Source organism: Haemorhous mexicanus, chromosome 23, assembly GCF_027477595.1.
Source record: "Haemorhous mexicanus isolate bHaeMex1 chromosome 23, bHaeMex1.pri, whole genome shotgun sequence".
Lineage (NCBI taxonomy): Eukaryota > Metazoa > Chordata > Aves > Passeriformes > Fringillidae > Haemorhous > Haemorhous mexicanus.
The window spans coordinates 7,802,138-7,826,840 of record NC_082363.1 but is presented as its reverse complement, the minus strand read 5'-3'; the positions used below and the strand labels follow the sequence as shown (position 1 = coordinate 7,826,840).

General features: G+C 42.7%; 1 protein-coding gene across 6 annotated transcripts in view; it reads right to left on the bottom strand.

Annotated features, from left to right (window-relative positions):
* The window catches only part of KIF1B (kinesin family member 1B), a 78,385-nt gene extending 54,524 nt beyond the window's left edge, over window positions 1-23,861 (bottom strand). For all 6 annotated transcript variants that reach the window (XM_059866862.1, XM_059866865.1, XM_059866863.1 and 3 more), the window contains exons 1-10: window positions 23,722-23,861; window positions 18,475-18,655; window positions 5,048-5,124; window positions 3,774-3,953; window positions 3,354-3,419; window positions 2,400-2,578; window positions 1,637-1,748; window positions 1,433-1,510; window positions 1,219-1,284; window positions 191-266 (exon numbers count right to left, since the gene is read on the bottom strand). In XM_059866862.1, coding sequence (XP_059722845.1) covers window positions 191-266; window positions 1,219-1,284; window positions 1,433-1,510; window positions 1,637-1,748; window positions 2,400-2,578; window positions 3,354-3,419; window positions 3,774-3,953; window positions 5,048-5,124; window positions 18,475-18,580 — 940 coding nt within the window. In that variant the 5' untranslated portion in view covers window positions 18,581-18,655; window positions 23,722-23,861. The remainder of the gene's footprint in view (window positions 1-190; window positions 267-1,218; window positions 1,285-1,432; window positions 1,511-1,636; window positions 1,749-2,399; window positions 2,579-3,353; window positions 3,420-3,773; window positions 3,954-5,047; window positions 5,125-18,474; window positions 18,656-23,721) is intronic.
* Window positions 23,862-24,703: the final 842 nt, after the last annotated feature.

Genomic DNA, 24,703 nt, shown 5'->3' with positions numbered 1-24,703 from the left:
CAGTATTAAAAAACTTACAAAAAACCACAGGAAAGAGTTATAGCATTACCGTAAGGTGGAACTATGATGACTCAGATTTGGCTACTAAAGACATTTAGCCTCATACTCAATACAAATTTAAGTGAGTTAAAAGCAGTCAGGAAATTCAGAGATACTTTCTTTTCATTTGGCACAGACAAATCAGCCATACCTAGATTTTCTCGAAGAAGCCATGTTAATACAGAATCCCTGTAGGGTATAAAGTCTGTCTTCTTCTTCTTTTTGCTCTACAAAGAAACAACACAATATGAAAAATAGGAAGGATTTTCAGTGTAAGAAAGATGTGAACATCTTCCTGACATTTAAATTCTGTGTTATAACACAATTCCAAGCAGCAAACCTTACACTAGGCAAAGAAACCAACATCTGCTCCTACACAGACCATCATACCTTGCTGGTGCAGTTATCCTAAGATGAAAGCATTAAGGAAAAAGGAAAAAGAAGGAGGATGAGCTTCTTAACAGAGATTTATACATTGTTTCCAGGTCAGACAGTACTTCCTTTTCTTAAAAAGCTAAATTAATGAGAATCGCTTCAATTGAAAAAAAAAAAATCTAAAAAATACTTAAGCATATTTAACCTGTCCAAGGTGAATATGCTTAAGTAGGTCCAACTTTTAAAAGGAACAACAGTCATTTATTTGTTTTGTTTCTTTGGGGTTTTTTTAACAGCAGTTGAGTACAAAAATAAAAGACAAAGTATTTTTCTAAACCCACAACACTTTGCTTGGATCAATATATACTCACTTAAGACATTATTAAGTCTTGCCATTGCAAAGAAAGCCAGTGAATCAAATTATTGCACTGGTGTTTTTATAAATTTGAACAACAAAGCTTCAGTTAAGTTTTCTAAAATTATTCTTTCAAATAAAAATAAAATTACTGCACTGCACTGAAGGTCTAAAAACCTGCTATGTGAACAGGTCTTCTACATAAACACAGGCTTCTTTTGAAAGGCTTCTTCATAGTTAAACAAACCAATGCTTCCATCTGTTGACAGCCTGTGTGACACCCACAGAATAGTATCAACTCTATTCATCTATCAAAATACACACAGCTAATAGGGCCAAGAATGCAAGGCCAAGAACAGCAAATGATTCTGCTGTCCTCCACAGATTTTACTGTTTTCATTTGACCAGCCATGCAAAGGTTGTTGCAGGCAAGGAAATGCTCTACTTACCACTTCAGCCAATGCTGAAATAACTTTGCCCAGAGTTGTGAGAGACTTGTTTATATTTGCTCCTTCCTGAGAAAAGAGAAACCAGTATTATATAGTAATTAAAACTCTTCAACCATGAATCTCTTCAGGTTTGCAGCTATTTCTCCCACAGTTATAACTTATTATTTGTCCAGCAAAGACTCCCCGTGGTGCCTGTGCCTCCACAGCCCCGCACCTTTAACCGCGTTCCTTTGGCACCGGTGGAGTCAGCGCGCTCGCTCCCAGCCAGGTCCACCAGGCTGATCTTGCTGACCTGAAGAGAGAAAGCACATGAGCAGGAGAATGAGTTCTTGGTGAACCAGAGTAAGGACAGAACTACAAAGTCACGGCAGGGAAGATCAGTGAAAAACAGTCAGAAAGGCACTTATCTGTAACACACCTTCTCTGTGGAAAGGTCAGTTTCTGTGTCATGTTTCTTCTGAGTAAAGACAATTGTAAACACAGCATGAGAGCGGCTGCTGGTTTCATTCATGTTGGTGGCTGCCACAGTCCTAAAATATGAACAGATATGGGCATGTTTAAAAAAGGACAAATACCCGCAGGGCTGAATGGAGCAAGAGGCTGCACAGGTGATGTGCTGCCCTGTAACCAAGACCCAGCCACACCTAGTATCATTCCCAAACCCTTTCATGTTTTCACTCCTGAATTTCTTCATCACAGTTTAAACAGAGCTTTCTCAATCTGTGTACTCAGTAGTCCATCTTACATGCAAACACCCAAGAACACTTGAGCAGCATTTATGTGAGTCCTTCTCACACACTGTTGAATGAAGCCAACAGCTTGCATGGTAACAACTAATAATGAACCAGAAACTGAAGCCGGAATGCCAACTTCAGTCCTGACCACCTGAACTGAGGAAAGAGGAGACTATTGGCATAGCTTTCATACTAGGATAGAGCACAGAGAACACAGCAAAGGCAGAAGTAAATGCCAGATAATTATTTAGACTTTATCTCAAGTCCTTGCAATCTTTAAATGTCCACACATCAATTTGCAGGACTAGTTCAGCACACAAAGCAATTTCAGCTTTTAACAGCATTGATCAGTGCATATTTCAGTAATACTCCTCACTTACAAGAGGTTTTTTTAAAGTGCTAATGCATAACACTGATAAGAATATATACCACACTCCCATCACTAACCTGGCTTTGTTCCCAGCATCCATGAGGTCTGCAATGTCTGTGTAAGATGTGACTGCTAACTTGGACAGATCTTCTACGTAGGGTCCAAGGAGAGGATGTTCTCGCACCCGCAAATTGCCTTTGTTCTTCGGGTTCAACAAGTCTCTGACTCTCTCACAGTAAATCTCCATGTAACTCACCTGAAAACAGGAATTTCCACAGACAATTCAGTATTTCTGAAGGTCTCCTCCACAGCATTTCAGAGTGTCAGTGGTAGAAATTCCCCCAGCCCACCACAGGAAAGCTATGGGTGTCTCGGGTCATTTAACAGTTTAAACACTGGCAAAGGCAAGAGTCAAAAGTCTCCTACATCACACCTCTAACATAAGCTGCTGGCCCTGCATCCATGTATAGATCCATCAACCATTTCAGAAAACGTTGGTGTGTAACGAAAAATTATACACTGGAGTCCACAATTTAACAGCTTTAATATGACACAGCACAAGCATCAAACAAGACAGATGCTAAAAGGAGTCTGCTTCCAAGGAATGTCTCTTATCAACCATCAAAGCAAACTTAAGAAGGCAAAGAAGTTGATCTTTCTGCAGAAGCAACTTTTGATTTTAAAAATCATGGCTACAATATTTGACAACAAATATGCAGTCTTCCAGACATTAGTTAAAAAAAAAAAAAAAAATCTGTAAATGCATCTTTAAATTTTTCGGCCCATCATTTTTTTCAGGGTTACTACACAGGTAAAGGAACGCTGGTTTCCTGTTGAGGGTAAAAAGGAGTCACAGAAAGGTTTTTACATTTGTCTCAAAAGAGAAAAGACAAAAAGCCTTAAAAAATAAAATTAAAAACCCCAAACTAATCAGAAATAAGCATCTTAGTGCATCATCAATAACCCAGCACCTAAGCTCAGTTTGATGTCCAGCATAGAGACATTCTTTGATCCCTCACCACCACACTCACCTCTACAGAATATGACATTTCCTCATTGCTGTTGTCATTGATTTTCTCAAACAGCTCTTCACATAGCTGGAAAGAAATTAAGCCCAAGTCAGAAATGAGTCTTTACTGAGAAGTAACAAGTAATTATCAGGACATGTCATGGAAATGGCTTTAGAATGAGGGCAGTGAAAGAAAATTACCCGAATGCATCCACCACACACAGCCTCACAGGGAAGATAATTCATCTCAGTCCTACATCACTATCAACCTTATTTTTGTCTAGTATCTCAACAATTGCTCTAGGTTTCACCAGTATCATTACTCTGTACTGTAGCATTAGCAGCAAGCTTTAGTTCTGTTAACTCTTACTGCAATATAAAACACAAGTGTTTGTCTGAAGATGCTATAAAACCCAAATTCTCTTTCTGGGCTCGGTCCTACCTGGGGAATGATGCCTGCTTGGCTCTCCTCCTGCTTGCCCATCATGGTGTAGGATTTCCCAGCTCCAGTCTGGCCATAGGCAAAGATGCACACGTTGTAGCCCTCAAAGGCGTGCAGGAGCATCTCCTTCCCAATATCATTGTACACACGGCTCTGAGATGCAAAGCAGGGATCTTCGGGCTGGAAAGACACCAAAACAGCATAAATACAGACTTCCCTGTCATTTGAGTAAGATTTCCAAAAGCAACTGGTTTTATCTTGGGGGTCAATCCCTTAGGAAGAGGTAAATTAGGCCATTTTTACAAACAGGTTTTTCCCAAGGCAGAACAAGATGGAGAAGAACAACAATGACAATGTCACTGCATTGTTTGTGAGTGTATCTTATTCTTAATCTAGCATTCTCTTGCTTCCTGAAACGTTGTATTTTAGTATTACCTGCTCCTGAAATCAGGACAAATTTAGCTGTGCTAACATTCTAACGTCGAGATCAAGATTTTATCAGACCTCTTCTGTTCCTTGATGCTGCTTATCTGCTAGTTTTCATGCATTCTGTTCATAATGTTCCTTTGACTGGGCTATAATCAACTTTCACGGCTGCTCTGAAAAACTCAGCAAGAGAGGCGAGTATTTTATTGTGAAAACAGTCTCATTGACCACAAATTTGCTCAGAAATATTAAATCTTATTTCATCATCTAAGTTACTAGAATTAATCTTAGAGAAATGCATTATCCCTTCTTTGTACATCTTTTAGAAAACAAGGCAGGGGAGGAGGAGGTGGCAGAACAACACAGTTCTGCTGGGGAACAATTACTGGAAGTCACTGAGAGCTTAGCACCAATTCACACAAGGGTGGGGCACAGGAGCTGGATGAGAATTTATTGCTTTTGCAGCTATTGGAAACGTGGATCACTGTGTTGCCTTTTACAGATATGCCAACAAAATCCAGATCATGTATCCCCTTGAACTGTAAGGACTCGAGCAACTATCATTTGTCCAAGAGAAAAAAATTAATTGCCATGGCACATGTGCATCCTTAAAGTATTTAGAACAGAACATCGTTGGAGAATATTTTCAGTAATCTTTCAAATATGTACAAGTTGTTTTAGCTTTCTGCTCTCACCCAAACAGGGAAACACAACATACAATGACAAGCTTTTAACCTGAACATAAGTGAGAAAGACTGTGTAGAAACATCTGACAGGGGTTCCTGATCAGAAGAGAATGTTAAATCAAACCAAACAACAAAACCAGGCTTTCTTGTAAAAGCACTTACCGATGTGTGGGACCAGTAAGAGTAGTCAAAGCTGAAGGACTTTGGTGCTTCCTTAGGATTCTTTGGGTTGATAATACCTACAGGAACAAAAGTCAAACTCTTAGCTAACTTGACACCTAGGAGCATAATTAATAAACTGGCTGACCCACAGTCCATGAATCTGAGTATTCAAAGCTGCCACATGGCATATGAATAGGAAGACTGTAGTAACAGACTGACTGCTTGCTAATACTGTTATTTCCATAGGACTCATTTTAAATGAGACAAGAAAAAAATTCATGGGAGAAATAAGCTGTTGCTTAACAGAATTCTGTGCATTCCACACAATCAACAAAAGCTTTTCCAGATACCTTTAGGTTGGTGGCTTTAGTACTTTGGGGTTTTTTCCTTCCCCGCAACAAAGCTGCTTGGTAAAACCTTTGCCTGCAGGGGAGCAATACACAATGGATCCAACTCTCATTGCAGTGGCACACACAATACCTGTAGTTTCTGTATTCCAAGAAGGGTAATCTATAAGCACAGCCCTTGCTGCAAAAGTGAATCTCTACTGCTTCCTTCTTTTCCATACCACAGTGGTGGAGATACTTAAATCTATTATTTCCAGCAGCTGTTTTCAACATCTCTGTAATCTCTGTAAGTAGGACTGCAAAAAAGCATAGTCCCGAGGGTATTAGATAAACCACCCTGGATTTACACATCTGCCCCTGCACCTAAAGCAGCAATTTGCCCCTGGGAGTGAGACACTAACTGTGATGTGTGCAAATAAAGTCCACAAGGAAATAAGCCATATAAAGGTGTCAGCAGTCTTCCTGGGGATGATTTACATCCTGATAGCAGACATCCTAGAAAGAAGATGCTTATTTCTCACGTATTCTTCCAGTTAGTTTATGCTTTGGGAGATTGGGACTTCTCCTTTTCCTTCTGTCATGAGTAAAAATTGTATCACCCACAGCTCTTCCATTTCAAACATGAACTTAGCATCTTGTTTCACCAAAATCTCTGAAAATGTGGTTACAGGATCCCCATTAAAATCAAATCATTCCTCTACCAGATGCTGTGCTCTGAGCAGGGCTGTTGTCCAACATGACAGTGTGGAGAAAAGATCACTGTCTGGATTGCAAATAGCAACAGTTGCTACTCGATTTCTCCTGGCCAACTCCGTTTCACTCGGATGCACCTTGTGCTGACATTCTTGCCTTTAAAAACCTGACAGACATGCAAAGCCAATGAATTATATGCACCAGCACAGTATCAAATTGCCAAAAATGCTTGTGGCTTTGGATAGCAACACAGGCATCAACACAGAACAAACAGTAACCTAAGCAATCATCCATGGTTTTAGCCTCCCTCTACTAGCAGCAGTACAGCTCCACTCTCACTATTGCACCAGTCCTGAAGAGAACAAAAAACAAACCCCAAAGACAACTCCCTGCCCCAAACTTAAATTAGTTCTCTCCTTGCAGGGCATTCCATACTGCTACAACTCAACAATGCCCCATTTAAAAATTTAACATCAAAGCTCCAAAAGGTAAGGGAGACGTAATGCCTTGTATCTGGAAGTCCCCACCCAAAAAAGCAGTACAAATAACAGAATCTCCACTTTAGTGTCTGAAAAGACACTACAAACTTGCCATTAGTTCCCCTTTCTTGCTTCCATCACAAACTGGAGAAAAGTGAAGTTCAGGCTCTGTGATTTATGCAAGTCGTTCCATTCAGCTCCATTTTTTTCTCTTTTTTAAACCACTGTTGTTATTATTATTGTTGCTTTCTTAGACTTTCCTCAGCCCTTCACACTGATTTCCATGTCCAGCACACTACTTTGAAAATCACGTTTTAGGATGCATGCTTTTGCAAAGCATACATTGAGAAGTGTATCAGGAAAAGGAGTTTAATGTGCAAGACAGCAGCTCTGTCAGAGGTTGGGAATGCAGCTGCCTGGCCAAAACCTTCCACTGCAGCAGGAGAGGGTCAGAGAGAGCCTCCCAGCTGCCAGGAACTCTGCATGCTGCCCCTCGCCACTGGGATCCAGACACAGCCTTTGCACCCAGCCTGAAGTCTATTCATCCCTATTTCTGTGTCTTGCACACAGGCTACATCCTCCATTTTCACAATTCTCAGTCTACAAATGAATCCAGCAGAGCTGACTGGATGAGAAAAGAGAAGATTACAATCTCAACAGACTTCAGCTGGACTGAAACCCTCTTCATTTGGGGCACGGATCACCAGGTGGGTGCTGCCAGCATTAATGATGTCTGATGTAGTCTAGGTTTAAAACCAATGATCAGGCAGGCAACAATGTGATTAAAACACCTGGAAGATGATGAGACAGCTAAGAAACCAGGAATTCAAATGGAAATAACTCACCTCACTTGAAGTTAGCTATTGCACCAGGCATCACCTTCAGAGGGACAGGAAAACCCATGAAATCTAGCTACTTTTAAAGCAAGCTAATGGATATTTCTGAAGAAATTAAAAGCCTTCTTATAGTACAGGTAAGCTTTATTCTAAAAGTTCATGTGCCAAATTGGGAAAAAAAGAAATGGAGATGCAGAAATTAGACTGAGTTGGCAACACTGATTTTATGTACATGTTTCTCAACCTGCTGTATTTTCAGCTGACCAAGGAAACAAATACAATTAAAACAGAAAGAGGACTGTTCTCAGTGTCTCCAATATCCACAAGAATACTAACAGCTTTTCAGTTACTGTGGTTTTGAAACCATGCAAGGCCAGGATGAATTATCTTAGTGAATCATGAAACAGGTCGTCATCTATCTCCTCTCCCCACAGCAGCCTCAGCGCACGGTCCCCACACGAATGGTTTAATTACAGAGCCTCAGGAAATGAGAAAGGCAATAAGGCAGACGATCACAGCAGGAACGCATTAATAGTCTTTTTATCTTACAGAATAAATTTGTTTATCTGCTATTTCAAAGGTCCAATGTGGCAATTAACTCTTCTGTTTGCAAACTGACACTGCTGCTTTGTGCTGCAGCTATAATTACCACCAGCATGGCACCGGAGCAGCTCTGAATGCTGGAGTTAGCCAGTTTCTGAGAAAATCCCTTTCAGGCCCCTTGCTTCACCAAGAGCCAATTCATTAGGTCATGAGGTGCCTTCTAGCTTTCCACAAGCTCAGCTTTCTGCACCAGAGAGACACTGCAAGGGATATTTCACAGAACCACTGTCTGCCACTCCACTGCCACTGAAACAGGTCACACCTGGAAGCCCCAGCTGAGAAGGATGGAACAAGATGAGGATAATACTTCTCTGCTGCAGTGCCTGAAACCTCTTCTGGGATCAAAGCAGAACCACAGCAGGGTTAATGCCCATCATTTACCTTTGGAATGGAAGGCCAAAAAAAAGGCAAGAGAATGTTCATGGCATTAAAATATTTTCTACAAATCATTGATGTGGTTGAGAGAGATAAATGCCCATAGTTTTACTTTTCTTTATTCAAATAATGAATTTCTGGAAATTTTGAATAATAAGCTTCTCCTTAATAATTAATACTTAGATCTCTTTTCTACCTTTGTACACAAATAAAGTAATTACACGTCATAAATTGAGATAAATAAAAGTACACTGTGTGAGCAGCTCTGCAGCAGTACCCAGGTGGAGCAGCTGATCTAGTACCCACTGCCATGCCCACCTAGAGAACCAGCCTGCATTTTAAAAGCTTAGTGTCCCCTTACAGCTGCACAGTGAGCTAAGCTGAGCCGCCTCACGCCATCCAAAGTTCCTCTAAGCAGGAGTAATTCACATATTCTCTGGAGCTCAAGCAACTTAAACAATTCTTTGTAGCTGCTTACCTGATTAAGTTTGGTGGACTTTTTGATACCTGTAACTACAAATATTTTCTGTCTCACTGACCAAAAGTTAAAGAAACACACTGTTTTAGAAGAAATTTATTCATACCAAATAATCTCATTTTTTGAGCATTTTATAAGACCCAAATACTGATTGGTCCTTGTACAGGAAAAGTACATAGTAGGAGCAGTACAGAGGAACAAAAGGAGAAAGCAGGAGCACAGTAAATGAAAGAATTATACTTTCAGATGTGTTCTGCCAACAGTAGCAGACCAATCTCCACAAAACATTTGGATTTTAACATACCCTTACTTAAACAGGCAACTTCATCTTTTGGCATTTTTATTTCCACAGTCCATCCCACTTGTTCCTTAATTAACATTTTATATACCATCCACCATCTGCTTTATCAGCTAGCACAAAAATAACATATACTTTCAACCTTTCAAATCTATGAGCTCAAATTCATCCCTAGTTCTTTAGCAAACACTGTAGCAATACTTGAGAGACCACTACTGAAATAGTACCCATATATTTCATAATATGTATTATATTGCATTCCTACTGTCCTTTTGGACATCCAATTTTTTTGCCTTATAATCCAGTTTTCATTTCTGAAGCTGAAATTTAAAAAGCACATGTCAAATATGCACTTTGTTTTACAATTATAACCAGAGTGTGGAGCACGGCTGAGAGCTGATGCAAAGTTAAAATCTTCTAGGGTATTTTCAACTGGAAGCAGCATTCTGTCTTCTCACTGCTTTCTGAACTCACACAAACACATTCCCACTTTGAGCCTTCATTTCTGGACTTACACTTCCAGTCTCCCTTAAAACCAACCAAGTAAACAGACAGTGGGAAGCCTACAAAGGGGAGAAAAAAATCCACAAAAGCAAGGAAACTTAGCCAAGATCAGCCCCCTCATTCCATTCCCATCTACTCAGTCACATAAATATTTTTGCAGGCACAAAGAATGGCTAGAAGCACTTCTTAACCACTCCAAACTCGTATCAGATTATGACACTGAATTTGCAGTCCAAGCCTGCTCTGCTCTCATGCCAGTCAGAGCTGCTCCTCAGCATGTCACAAATTCGTCAGATTAGAAATTATCCACAGCTCAGTATCTGGGGATGCCCAGCACACACAATTCCTTCTAATAAGCTCTTGCAACAGAGAGACAGAATGCAAAGCACTCAAGAGGCAAGAGCTGAAATTATTCTCTTGCCCTCCCTGCACTTAACGTCAAGTCCGAGGATTGCCTGGCTCCGCCCGTGCCAGAGCCCAGAGCCACCTGCAGGGCTGGCTGCCAGCAGCCGTGCAGTGCCATGCATTAGTCACCGTGGGTGCCCCAGAGAGCTGGCTAACTGCAGCCTGCCCTTCAGATCAACACCCGCAGCCAGAATTAACCTGCACTTCATCCTGGGATTAGCTGGGACACAGGCTGTGCGAGCAAGGGGGTGCAGGGACAGACACTCTGAGGTTTGCTAAAAACAAACAAACAATTCCTAATCAGAAATGAAACCCAATTATGACGAAAGTCGAGTATGGAACAGGAAAAACCGACCTTCCCAGATCTGTGCAACACAGCCTGCTATGTCCTTAACATCTGCCATGCCCATATTGCCACCATAACAGGCAATGCTGAGGGCACAAAACCTCTTTAATTTCTACATATGAAATAAAATTAGGCTTCTTCTCACCAAGGGAGGCTTCACACCAGCCTCAACAATCTCCCTGTGGCAGCATTATTCTAGCTCAAGCACACATTCCTACCACATGCCACCACTCAGACATAACAGCTAGCAAGAAAAGCAGAGTCTTCACTTTTGCTCTCCTTAATCATTAGTAAAGGAACAGGCAGACATTTTCAAAAATCATTCTGGTCTCGACAGAACTTTGGAAGGGGCAACTTCTGGGAGAAAAATACAAAATAATTGTTATGCCTTCTTCAAAGTCATTTTGGATCAATATAATAGTTTTATTATGTTTGAATAAATGATTTATCCAATGAAAAAAATCTGGGGCTTTCAGAATTGATTCCACAAGACCAAATTAACATTAAATACAGAGTCTCTTGAAAACATGGGTCTGGAAAATATATCTGCACCATCTGTAGACTAGAATGACAACAATGGGAACATGTTCCTTACAGAGAGCAGGGTGGAGCAGGCATTCTTTATTTGCTGGAACGTGAATAGCACCACAAAGACACGTTTAATACAGGCTTCTTTCCTAGGCACACGCTGCAATCAGATCTATGGCCATCGTGCTTTTATAAGACAGACTTTCAGGGCTGTTATTATAAGAGATAAATGAAGGGAAATGGACACTTCCAGCTCATGAAGCAGTGCTTGCTTTTCAAAGCATTGTTTGCATTTTTCAAATCATTAAAAGGGAAGGAAACCAAGTAGAAGCTAAGAACAGCTCATTTGGAATTCACCCGGATTCTGTCCCCACTGTGGAATTTCAGCCCTGCACTGGGAGAAAGGTTGGCTGGGGGAGGGAGGCAGGCTCAGCAGCACCAGGGCAAGGCCGCTGCTCACTCACAGAAGCTGCTGGAAAGCCGCTCTCATCCTCAGCTGCTCTTACAGATCCAGGAGCTATAAATACAGCTCTCCAGCTGGCGTTCTTGGAGAACAGCACGCAGCAGGCTCTGCAGCAGGCAGGAGCCAGCCGGAGCAGGCTGCTGGCCCTGGCTGAAGAGCTGACCCAGAACCATTCCCGAACCTGCACTGTCAATGGGTTAGCTGGGAATGGACAGGTGCAGAGGCAGCATGTCAGCTCTGTGTGTGGGGCTGGGTCAGTGCTCCAGCTGAATTCTGGGCTCATGTTTTCTGCCCCAAGGCAGGTAAAACAGCATCTCCCTTCACCTTCTCTGACTGGACATCACCAAGAGCCAATGGCCTCTCCTAAGACCATTTTCACCTTCAGACACATGCCAGCTACACATGAAGAGAACACCTTGTAGCACTGGAATCTTGTGGAGCCAGGTCTTAAGGATTTCAGTCCACCACTTAAGTCAGTTTGGTCAGTTCTTAACAGTGGAAGTCTCTGGAAGAATTTGTGTAGTGAATGAAAATATCCAATTCTTAAAGTAGTTCCTATTAACAATTTACATTCTCTTTACTTCTACTTGCATACTAAAAGTTGGCAGTTTATTTAAGCACATGATAAAAAGAATCACCTCTGGAGGCCTAGTTCTGTGTCAGTGAGCACTAATTCTAAAGAGGAAGCATTCCACATGGAGAATCACCACTGACAGAAACTACTCAGGGTTTATTAGTAATACCTCTCTGCTATGGTTCCATACGAACTTCATAACATAATGTAGTCTAACTGCATTTAACATCAGCTGGAACACCCTAGTCATCATCCCACAGTCTCACTCCAGAAGCAGCATTTGCATCTCTAGCATTTAAAGATCATTAAATGCTCATCTTCCCCCAGCTCCCCAAAGTTATCCTCTAAATTTTTTCAACAGTGCAGGATTAACACTTCAAGCTATTTTTATTAAATCGTGAGAAAGGCTTTAGAAGGAAAATCAAGCACAAAAAAAAATCTACATTTTTATTTCTTCTCAAAAAAAATATTCCAGGCTTGTAGCAAAACATTCAGCTGTCAATACAGCAGGCATTCAGAGACAGTGACTAAGACAGACTTGTGGACACAGAAATCCCTAATGCTGCAAAACACAGCGAACTCTAATGCTCCTATTGGTAAGGGGACAGTCAGAAGAGTTTGGGTAACCTCTGCTATTGTGACCTCTTTGACTTGTCTTTCAAACCTCAACCACAAGACCATGCAGGCATCCTCCATGTGACACCATTTATCTCCCCACAAACAGCCTGTTTTGATAACACACCCACCATGAATGCAGGGCAGTATTATCATATTTACAGGCATTCATTTAGCTTGCACCACTAACAAGGATTTACAGACCAGAAAAATCAGGGAAGGGGTGAAGTGACATTCCTGCCATGCTGTTTATTTGCCCAAGACAACTTCATCATGCAAGACACCAGCAGAAAACACTAGAAACACTTGGGGGGGAAAAAAAACCACCAAAACAAAACAAGCCAAGAAAACCAAGCTGTGTGCTTTAAGAACCAATGCTTTTTGGCAGGCACAAGGCATCAGAAAGGCAATATGTTTATTTTTTGGGATATCTAAAATTATTATTTTCATAAGAGATAGCGAGTCAAAAGTATATCAATAAAAGAGATGGCTGAATTATTGATGAGGTTACATTACTCTATGAACCTTCCAATAGTTTTGACTTCTGTATTATATTTCAACTACCACTAATTTAGACAAACATGCAATAAATCAAAAGGCTTTGAAGTTCAGTCCTGCTTTCCCACACACTTTTAAATTGCCCCAGAACAACTGCATAAAGCAGCACACATCTTGAAAAACAAAAAAAAAAAGGAAGGAAAAACCAAAACAAAGGAGAAATTAAAATTAGATGTTTCTGTATTAGGTTTTCTGTTTTTTTTTTTTTTAATTTAAACACTTAAGTCTAGATCTGAGGTTTATACACATTAGGGAGAAATAAACCCCAAACAAAACAATATTAGAACACTTTTATCCCCTACACCCTCTACAAATTAACTCCAGAATGTCTTACCAAGGTTTTCTGATGCCAAGGATGCCTGGATGAGAAGCTGACAGCCATATGTCCACAGCAGCAGATGGGATTATTGTTACTGGCAGATGGGACCCCTCCACTAGGCCTATTTTTATTAAACATCCAATACCTTCAGCAGCCACAAAAGAACCTGCCAACACTACTGAAACACAGAGACTATTGCTGAGCTAAAATCCCCACAGGTAATTTTCAGTACTGACAGGAGGATCCAGGTGCACTCAGCCCTTCCAGGATAACCTGGGCTGTGCAGGGGCACCTTTCCCCTGGTTTCCTTCAGGACAAACCAGAACACACAATAATCATAGAGGAGCTACAGTTTGAGAACTTTGGTTTGCTCAGTCACTTGCACATACAAGATGCTAAATCCTATTTTCATTCATCTAGTGCACATTCATTGCAACAGACACATTCCAAGTAGGGTACTTCCTTCCTTCCTTGTTTCATTTGTTTCATTTTTTACACATGTATTTAGATTTTTAAACGAATAAGTCTGCTGGGCTCTTTGCTAGTGATTAGTATCTAAATGCTGTCTTGGAGCTACTAGTTTGAATCTCTGCTTCAATTTCATTTGTTTTTATTTATGCATTATTTACATGCATTTACAGGCCAGATTATCAAATCACTTCCACCAAAAAAATGCAAAACAAACAAACCAACGAAAAAACCAAACAAAAACAAAAATTCCCTCAAACAAACAAAAGCCAAACCAGAAAAAGCACAATGCTCGGGGAATCTTTAGGCACAGAACAGCTTCTTTTTTCAGCTCAATAACCCAAGGCAGCAGCTGCCAACGTTGTTTATATTTGTTACGTTTGAAAAGCCCTTACAAGAATGAGCACAAGAACTACTGACACACAAAACACTCTTAGATCTGTAGCTCAGTTTTCATGTATTACACTGCAGAATCTTTTTCCCACTCACTACAAAAACAGTCATAAATTAACTGGACAGGAATAAGTAATTAATACATAGTGGGCAAGATGCATTGGTGTGAACCTTTCTGAAAAAAAAATGGAAAAAGCAGTAATTAAAGACAAAACATATTCAATCAAGATATGCAGAAGACCATGATCTATATCTTTAATTATTAATTTCAAAAAGCCCCTTGTGACTTTGGCCAGGATAAGCCACCTATTCAGTAATTTAAAGAACATACTCTTCAGAACAGAACTCCAAATGAAAGCATCCTTTCAGCCAACTGAATTCACTTGCTTAGCAGGTGCTTTTGAAAACAAAGTTTATGTTCCTTAGGATGATTTCTAAGTTATAATTATTTCAAAAGGCCCTTTCTGGAATTAATCCCACTCAGTTATTGTTTTGATGGAGATTTTTAATTACTAATTTGATGGTGACGTTACCTCTTCTTTGGAAAGTATTTTGCATTCCCAAGTTAACTTAAACAGTGGAATTTTACAGCTCCTAACTTGCCCTAAGATTCCTGCATTACCTTCTCTTCCCCTGTGCACCCTCCTCCCATGTCCACTGGAGAACTTCTGGCAGTATCATTCAAATGGATCCCATCTGCAAATAGATATGATCTGAGCAGCACTGGCCTTCTGCCAAATTCCAGCCCCTTAATGCAGTCAGCACACGAGACTTCAGCCCAACTGCAGAATCTCACTTTTGAAACGTGTATTTAAGACAAGACTGACAATTTAGGTGCAAGATGTATAATAGCAGAACAGGAAAAAAAAGGACAAATAACATGTTCAAGTACTGATTTCAAAATTTCCCTATTTTGCATCCCTCCAGAAGAAAAACAGAAGTCCCAATTCCTCACAGTAAGTGTCCTTAACATTATGGGTTAAAGACCTTAGTCCAAATTCTCTTTTTCTAAGATTAAGACATACCTAGAAATGTATTCAGCTGCATTGTCATTTTTAAACAGTGAAAAGTGATAAAAACAGACCTACTATGGATCTTGATTAAAGGTCTTGATCTCCTACGAGGAAATGACATTAAAGCCACATAGGATAACAAGTAAATTCTGCAGGAGTGCACAAGCAAATTATGTTGTTTTGCTTCTAAGGCAAAGAACTGTGTAACAAAATTGAGCATAAGCTTTCTAACCCAGAGGGACATTTTGCTTTGCTGGCAAGCACCCTGTGAATGACAGGCAATCCCCAAAGCCATAAACAGCCAAATTCACACAAAAGTGTCCAACAAAAGCAGCATGTCACGCAACAACCCTGGTGGCATTCTGACTTCAAGAACCTACTTCATTACGTATGTTAAAAAACAGTCCCTTTTCACACATTAATCTAAAATTATTTATTTTTAAAGTAGACCTGTCATACTCTTTATTATCTGTATCTTTATACAGTTTTCCTTAACATAATCCTGAGCACTTTGCCTCAGTTTCACTGTAATGCAGTAGTCTCTGCCAGTACATTTACAAAACTCAGACTTGGACAAAGTTGAAACACAGGACCCACAAAGGATTTGCAGAATGGCTTGGTCAATCAATACATACAGAATTAAAGTTCAAGTAACTGTCAAAATCCCTTCTTAGCTATCAGACTTCACACTGTCTCATCAATCCGGTGTCACGACAGTCCATTAGGCTTTAATTCCAAGATAAGGGAACTTTAACTGCCTTGGAGGCTTAAAATAGTCACTACTCAGTGTATCACCATCCTCTCAGGTTTGCCTCCTGTCAACTTGATCAGAGCACAAGAGAAAAAATAACCTTCTCAGAGGCAAGATATCTAGACCTTGATCGCTGCACTGGCACACCTTAAAGTGTGAAGCAGGAACTCCTTAGCTTAGAATTACTACTGAATTCCCTTTATTTTTAAATTGCTGCATCAGATATGAGTCTCAGATACACTAATTTCACTTCATGTGCTCAGCTTTTAGTTAGCAAGTTCAGACCTTAACAATGAGTTCAGTAATGTAACTGTGGGGCTGCAAAAAACTGAGCATCATGAAAATGAAAGAATCTTTGGCAGAACAGCAGCTATGCCCCCCAAATCTAACTCATAGCCTAAAAGCATACCAGCTGAAGAATTTCAGCTGGAAGTTATATGTGCCAGACAACATGGTTAGGAAGATTCTTTGGAGAGAAGATTTCTGCTGGTTTTTTTCCCCACCAAACAATGCCTTATTCATATCCTTTATTATACAATCCTCTTCTGTTCAAACTCCTCCTCTGTCCACTGCTTTCTTGTATTTCTCCTCTAAGAGGGAAATACAGGGAAAAAACAGCCCACAGAATGTAACAATGTTTAACTACTGCAACTGATGATTCCTTTCCACAGTCTGTAATGTCCCGATGACTTTAACCTAACCATCTGTCACATCACCCAGCCTGTTCAGAGCCACAGCATTCAAATAAAAGGCTGCACATTGTAGCACTTCAGAGTATAAAATACAGCAAAAGAAGTCATTTCTGTAGAGACATTTCCAATTAGATAAATCTGAAGTATTTTTCTCCTCTTGAAGGCTGATGCAGTTTCTTGGGAACACGTCATTGTAGTGCAGCTCTAGCCTTCAGAAACAGAACCAGGGTCTGGCCCAGGCCACAGCTCCAGCTTAGACAAACAATCTGCCAGACACTGACTGGTCACCCTTGCTGCTGTGCCACAAACAAGGTGCTTCCAAAGGCTCCTGCAATTCAAACACCTTAGGCATCTAAAATTACTGCTGTGATGACTGCAGCAAGAAAAGCTGTTACAGAGGCTCCCAGTGGTGCTGCTGGAGCCCAGAGCTTGGTGGCATTTCCATACCAAATGTCCTCTAATGAAGTCTACAGTTCCTGCATTCTACACTGGGATCCAATGATGGGATACAAGCACCTGCTCTACATGAGATGATTTCAATCCCCTCCCACCCCTACCTTACATGGAAATTATGAAATCCAATCACAAAACAGCTTCTTTGGGTAGTATTGCACATGAGGTCTAAAGATAAGACCTTTCTGCACTAAAAAACAAGCTCTCTTCTCTATGACGCCTCTCTTCCAATGAAACCATAAACACTATATAATTTAAGTGACCATAACCAGGATTTAAATTCCATTGCAGAAGCACAAGCAGGCTGACGTACAACCTTGGCTAAAAAAAAGGGGAGAGGCCTGTATGAAACCTCCTTTGTGTTAACAGGCATGAGTAAACACTCAAGTAATCAGACAGAGAAATAACTCAGTGCTCTTGGAGTGCTGCTTTTTTCAGCTGCAGACAAGATGGCTCTACTTGATTACCTAACAATGAGAAACTGCCCCAAGAAGAGCAGTTCACAGGCAGAGCTGTCGGTCTGCAGATGAGCAGTGACTCCCTCAAATGCTGTCAATACTGCCTTGACCTCAAGTATGAAAAACAACCAACCCAACAACCAAAAAAGGTGTGCCCACACACAGTTTCCCACAGAACAGTGTTCTCCAAATTACACTCACAACAATTATATAGGAAGCTTAACACTTCTAATTGGCTAGAAAAGATGAGTCTGTTATTTTGCTGTCGTTTAGACATCTGCTCTGGAAAGCATAAAACTTGATACCCTTTTCATCTCAGCTTTCTCACCCAAATTGTGTTCTTAACGAAAAGCACATACTGCAGAATAAGCAGACCAAGAACTAAAGCAGCAGATCCAAGCAGGACTTACACCCCCACAGTTATCATGTGGTGGTGTGCAATGTATCCCTGTCTACCCACATGATATTCCCAAACACTGAAGTTCACAAAAAGGTTTTCACTTTGGTACTCCAATCCTTCTGTAGAATTTTCAGCTCAGCAGAAGCAAACACCATGAACATCTCCATAAAAATCAAGATACTTGTGATTTAGACTTTATAGTCACATTCAGAGATAATCTAGTTTGTAATGACAGCCTCAGAAAAGCAGAATAAATAAAGATTAATTCTAGGTGATACAATGTATCCAGATCTCAGTATGACAGAAGAAAGTATTTAAGTTGAATATTCAAGTTTGGGAACAGAGAAAGACGCCCAAAAAAGATTCAAATAGACTTACTGGTTGAATTGCCTTGCATCTGGATGATACATTTGGACTCCTTGCTGGTTTCTCGGGAGTTGAAAGGCCGGACCCGAACAGCCACCTTCACTGAGGCCCCCGACATCCTGGCTGCTGTAGCACACTCACGGAATTGAAAGTGATCAAGAGCCTTTCAAGTTTTCCGTCCTGTTGGTGTTTTCTAAGGAGAAAATGTAATTTAGTTATTTACAGCTATTGTGCTCAAGATGTTGATAAAACTAGCAAGGTTCAAGGTTACTTCATAAATGCTGTTTCTGCTTCGCAGATCACCCTCCCTTACCCCCAAAAGTTGTCACTTCAAAGCCAGAACTGGAAATACACTTATCAGCACCTGTTCACTGTCTCCTAGTCAAAAGTTTCTGTCACCTGAAGCAGCTCTTTTGAAATGTACAAATATTTGGTTTTCATACAATTTCATACATTTCTTTTCTGGAAGAAAACCAATACTTGGTTTTCTTCCAGAAAGTAAGGATGCCAATACCAAAATAAATATCTGGTTACAACATGTGTTAGGCTTAACCTAACAAAGATAATTTTAGCAGTAAAGACACAGCTACTTAAATTTCATCATGAGGCAATGACCATATACCCCATACCCAGGCTCTCACACTGCCAATCCTTGCTGCCACAATGTTTTAGCAATAATATCAAAACTAACTCAAGTGTCCTGGGCCACAGCACACTGACTTTCAATACATATGACTCCAGAGAAAAGGGTGTACCCTTAAAGAACTCCTTGCACTCCTGGGAAAGTCCTCTTCTGGAAGGAAATAACAACTCATCAACTACTTGTATATCTGCTGATTAAAGGATACACTGTAAGGAAGAGGAGGAATCAAGAATTGTTGCCTTCAGGGTAAATATTACTATCTATGCTCAGGCAAATGTCTACCATTAAATTCATCTCCATTATCAAAATACTCGTTCAAATCCTACCACACCTAAATGATGGAGCACTTTTGTTGCAGGGAACTACCCCTGACACCCACTCTCCAAACTTCAAGGCATGCCTGAAACAGTGTTGGAATGTAGGTTTATAAAAGGTTGCTTTGTCTGTATTGGTGTCAACCAGCCTCTTCCATAGGAGAAAGGTTTTCAGTTGGCCCACTGCTGGAGAAGTGGGCTGGAGAAGTCCAGCCACCTGCCACAGGACATGGTCAGTACTGAAGTCTAACAGCCTCAAAAAGCAACAAGATTCAAAGAATAAGTCCTACTAAAAAGCTTCTGCCCTTGGCTAGGAAAGCTTCCATGGCACAGACATACAGAACCTGGATGACTACAGTGAGAAAACATTATTTATGTTTGATTTACCCTAATATCCTAAATATCTGCTATGGTCACTGCTGAAGAGAGGATTCAGAGCTGTACTGATCCTTGGTCTGACTCAATGCAGGCATTTCCACCTGGAACCTGACTTACCCTGGGCAGAACTCAACTCTGCTCAGCCATGCACCCAGGAATCCTGACATCTCTGGTGATCAACACAACACGTATCTGGTGAAATGCTCATTGCAGGCTTGTGATCACAGAAGTACAAAAATTACTAGCAGGTCTAAAGCAGAAGCATTTCAGCTCTGAAAGTACGTTCCACACCTGGTAGAAGTACTTATACGTGCTTAATTCAAGTTATGACACATTTTCCCACAGTACAATAAGTCTTTAATAAAACTGCAATACTTCATTAATGCCATCACATGGTGAAGGCAGAAATTAAATTACTCCCCCAAGTAGAAGCAATTTAAAGTATTCCATATTTTCAAAGGTACCTGAGGTATCTCATCAGACTAGAAGAATGTCTTTAGGAGCAAGCCAACTGAATCTCAATGTCATTGGTACAGCAAACTGGTTGAACAATGATTAATGACACAGCCACACCACCAGCTCGGGGTTAGTATGGAATTTTAAAAAGCTTCACTAAAATCCTGAACATAGAATAGAGCAGAAAAGTATGGGAATAAATTCACATGACGTTCTGGGTTGATCTGGAGACTGCTTCTCTCCCTCTGGCCCAGAGGCACCTACTATTGTGTGGAACAAAGTATCAAACACACAGCTTCATTATCAACTTCTGCCCCAGAATCCACCCTGTGGGTTTTGGCCGTGCCTCCCTAACAGGCCCCTTGCAGCAGCCCCTGAGCCCTCACAGCACAGCCAAGTGACAAGACTAATCCCAAGACAACCCACAGCTATTATTCAACTGACCCTGAACACTGCTGTTAGAAACAGCAATGGCACTGGACATGGCCATGCAGCACCCGTTTATGAAACACTATTTAACAATCTGCCAGGTGCAAAACATCCATTTTTTGTCAAGTTCACAGTGACACTGTTTACTTTGTCCAGTGTGTTCTTATAATACTGTTTATGAAATGTAGGGGGCTTGTCTTCCCTTCTTACTGTGGAGTCCCACAAAGAAATTTTTTCATAAAAACACCTCTCAGAACACTGCATGAATTTCTGCAGATAGATCTGGGAAGCTGACAGAGTGTGGGATGAAAGGATTATCTACTTATATGTGTGTATATATATATATATATATATATGTTCTCAAGTACCTCTTAACATCATATTCACAATAAGAATGCATGAAAATCACATTTCCAGAGACTCCATACGCACTAGCTAAATGACAGACTTGTTTGGAACACAACTGTGAAGAGATTCTCAAAGAACAGATCACAAAATCACCTGCAACATGAACATTTACCCGCCGGACTTCTGCAGTTACCAGTTTTCCCCAACCCTAACTTTTGTGCTGATGGAAAATTAAATGTGGTATAATTTTAAATCTCTTTTGTTCTCAACTTTGCTATTTTTCATACCTGAAGTAAGCAAAACACCTACTCGTATTTGCACATGGATTTCAGATGATTTGAATATCAATTCACTATGCAAGATTTAATTTTCATTAGTAAGAAAACTGACCAAAAATAACATAATGTGCCAAGCTTTCCATACATTTAAGCTGTTGGGGTTTTGAGGGGTTTTTCCACTTACCAGTTATGTTAACTGGTCCTAACAATTTATAAAGGTAGCATTGCCCTCATCACATAGAATGGTAAAATAAGGCAAAATGAGCCCCAAGTTACACAGCATCACAGAAAATAAACTGCAACTGGTTTTTCAGGGTTCACATTTACCAGCAGTACCACTTCCTACTACAAAATGCTGACTACAGAGTGGGAACATAACTTGAAAAGAGAAAACCAAAATATGCAATACAGTTTGTGGTACAGATTTAGAAGAACAATATTCTTAAAAGACAACTTTTTTTTAATGTTCATTATAGGCTTAGAAGGCTGCATCCATGCTAGAATGAATCATCTCCCTAATGTCTTGGAAGGAGTCTACCAGCTGTGTCTCTTTTAACATTCAGTATGCATGAATCCAGTTATGAACCAAGAAGGGAACTGTGTGTGTGTCTCTGATGTGATCTACCACTGGCTCCAAAACAGGGGGTAGATGACATTTGCGTTGTTTAGTGATCTTCATCAGCAAAAAGCAAATTCTACATCCTAGTTTTACACCTACTTGAAACTAAAGACACCCACCTTGTAAGTACTACAGTAGGTTTTACTAGTAAAATGTGTCATTAAAAGAAATCATCTAAATATCTTGTCTGTTTACTGGCATTCAAGCTGACAAACCCAATTGTGTTGATGAATCATCCTTCACAGGCTCAACTAGATCTGGGCCTTCAGAAAAATATCTGAATAAACATTAAGACTTGAATACTTGGATGTATCTGAAAGTTTTGGCAAACCAGTTTTTATGCAATGTCAAAATACAAACACATTGCCATTTATTTAAGTAAAGTTAAAAGCAGAGCAGGGATTAAGATTCAAATTATTATTTATACATGCAGAGAAGTCTGCAACAAGCTTGAAGTGGTTACAAAACAATGTTCAAAATCTGTATCTCTGCATTCAACCAAAAAAAAACCCCACCTAAACCTACCACATATCACAAACAAAGAAGAATCACTTTTTATTGAAGAGAACCAGTCATACGCCAGATAACTCTGTCATATCTGCGTATCACAGAATGTGCTAACTTTGAAACAAAAAAAATGGCTTGTAACTTAATCAGTGCAAGAGCTCCAAAGAAATAAAACAAGGACAGAGATTAGCACACGGAAAGTTGGCAAAACAGCTGTTTGGGGCAGCAGGCGTATCTGAACAAGGGGCCCCAGCAGAGCCAATTTTAGGTGCCGCATGAAGCTCGGGCAGTGCTGACAGTGTGATCCCTCAGCTGAACTCACACACACGCTCTGCTATATCTGGACCAGGTGGAGATGCCAGATCGAACAGTGCTGCAGAACTTGGCGAGGCACTGAAACCTGATCACATGCACACATGGCTATTTACCAACACTGGATTGTGCAACAGCAAAAAGAACTGAGCTAAGGAGCTGGAAGCGAAGAGAAATATCGTTTAGAATTTAGAATTTGGTATGAATGTATTTACATTCCGGGAAGCAGACATAAATTCATCATCTGCTTCTGGCGGATTCTCCAGCGCGGGCGCTGCCCCTGTTGCGGCGATGGCCCCGGCGCCGGGCCCGCTCCGCCGCCCCCCGCCCGGGCACGGGCACTGCCGCCTCATCCTGCCAACATGGCTGCCCGGGCCGCGCCGGGCCGGGCCGGGCCGGGCCCGCCGGGAGCCCTCCGCCGCTCTCCGCACCGCCTCCAGGACCGGCGCTGCCACCGCCGCCCCATCCGAGCCGCGAAGGGCAGCAGGGCGGCGGAACGCGGCACGGCGGGCGGCATCCAGCCGATGGGCAAGCCGGGGAGCGGCCGCCCAAGGAAAAAGGAAGGAGGGAGAGGAAGGGAAGGAAAAAAGGGAAGGGAAGGGAGGGGAGGGGGGAGGGAAGCGTCCCGAGGGACGAGGAGATGGCATCGGGCAGATGGCAAGGCCAAGCGGGGCCCCACGCCCTTGCGCCGCTGCCCTGACAGCTCCAGGGTATCCAGTGCTATGCATCCATCCATCCACCCACCCACCCATCCATCCATCCACCCACCCATCCATCCATCCATCCCCCCCGCTCCCGGCCTCAGCCCTCCGCGGGGCCCCTCAGATGCGCACGGCGGCATCGCCGCCTCCCCCTCCGCATTACGGCATCAGCCCCCCACCCCCGCCCCGCTCCGGCCGCCGCCAAGGAGCCCCCTCAGCGGAGCCCCCTCAGCAGAGCCCCCTCAGCGCGGCCCCCTCAGCGCGGCCCCCTCACCTGGCGCGGGGTGTCCGCGGGACGCGGGCGGTGCGGCGTCAGCAGCCGGCGGGGCAGCGCAGCGACAAAAACCCGATCATCCCCATCGCCGCCTCCACCGAGGCCTGGAGACCTCCCCGCTGCCGGGAACGGAGCGGGAAGGGCGAGGGAGGGAACGGAGGGAGGGGAGAAGGGGAGGGAGGAGAGCGAGGCCGGCCGGGAGGAACGGGAGCCGCGCTCGCTCCAGCGCCGCTCCCGCACTGCCGGAGCGCGGGGGGAGCCCCGTCCCGCGGGGGGAGGGGCCCGCTCGGCCAATCACTGCGCGCTGCTCCGCCCCCTCGGCACAGCCCGCCAATGGCGCTCCGCCGAGCCCGCGCGCGCCCGCCCCCGCCCTGTCAATCACAGCCGGGCGCCGCCAGCGCCGCCTGGCGGTGCCCGGCCGCGGCGGCACCGCCCTCCGAACCGACCCCTCCCCCGCGCAGCTGGGGCGCAGGGAGGCGGCCCCTCGCCAGCCGCAGCCAATCAGAACCCGCGATGCAAATCACGTCTGCGCCCTCGGACCCCATCGGGACCCGCCGCAGCACCGCCCGCCGCGCTGTGTCCGTGCGCGCCCCGAGCCGTGAGGGGCGGCCGGTGCAGAGCGCGGGGTGTGCGGGAAACGGGATAAAATCGGCTGGGACAGCGCGGACAAACGGGATAAAATCGGCTGGGACAGCGCGGGTGTGCGGGAAACGGGATAAAATCGGCTGGGACAGTGCGGACAAACGGGATAAAATCGGCTGGGACAGTGCGGACAAACGGGATAAAATCGGCTGGGACAGCGCGGACAAACGGGATAAAATCGGCCGGGACAGCGCGGGTGCGCTCTGGCCGTGGGGGCGCGGTGTCTGAGGTAGCGAATTCCCCCGCTGCCGACTCCCTGTGATTCAGTGGGATTTGCATCCCAAACGGGGCCTAAAGGCGATAGCTCAGAGGGGAGGGATTAGTAATCCTTCCCCCCTCC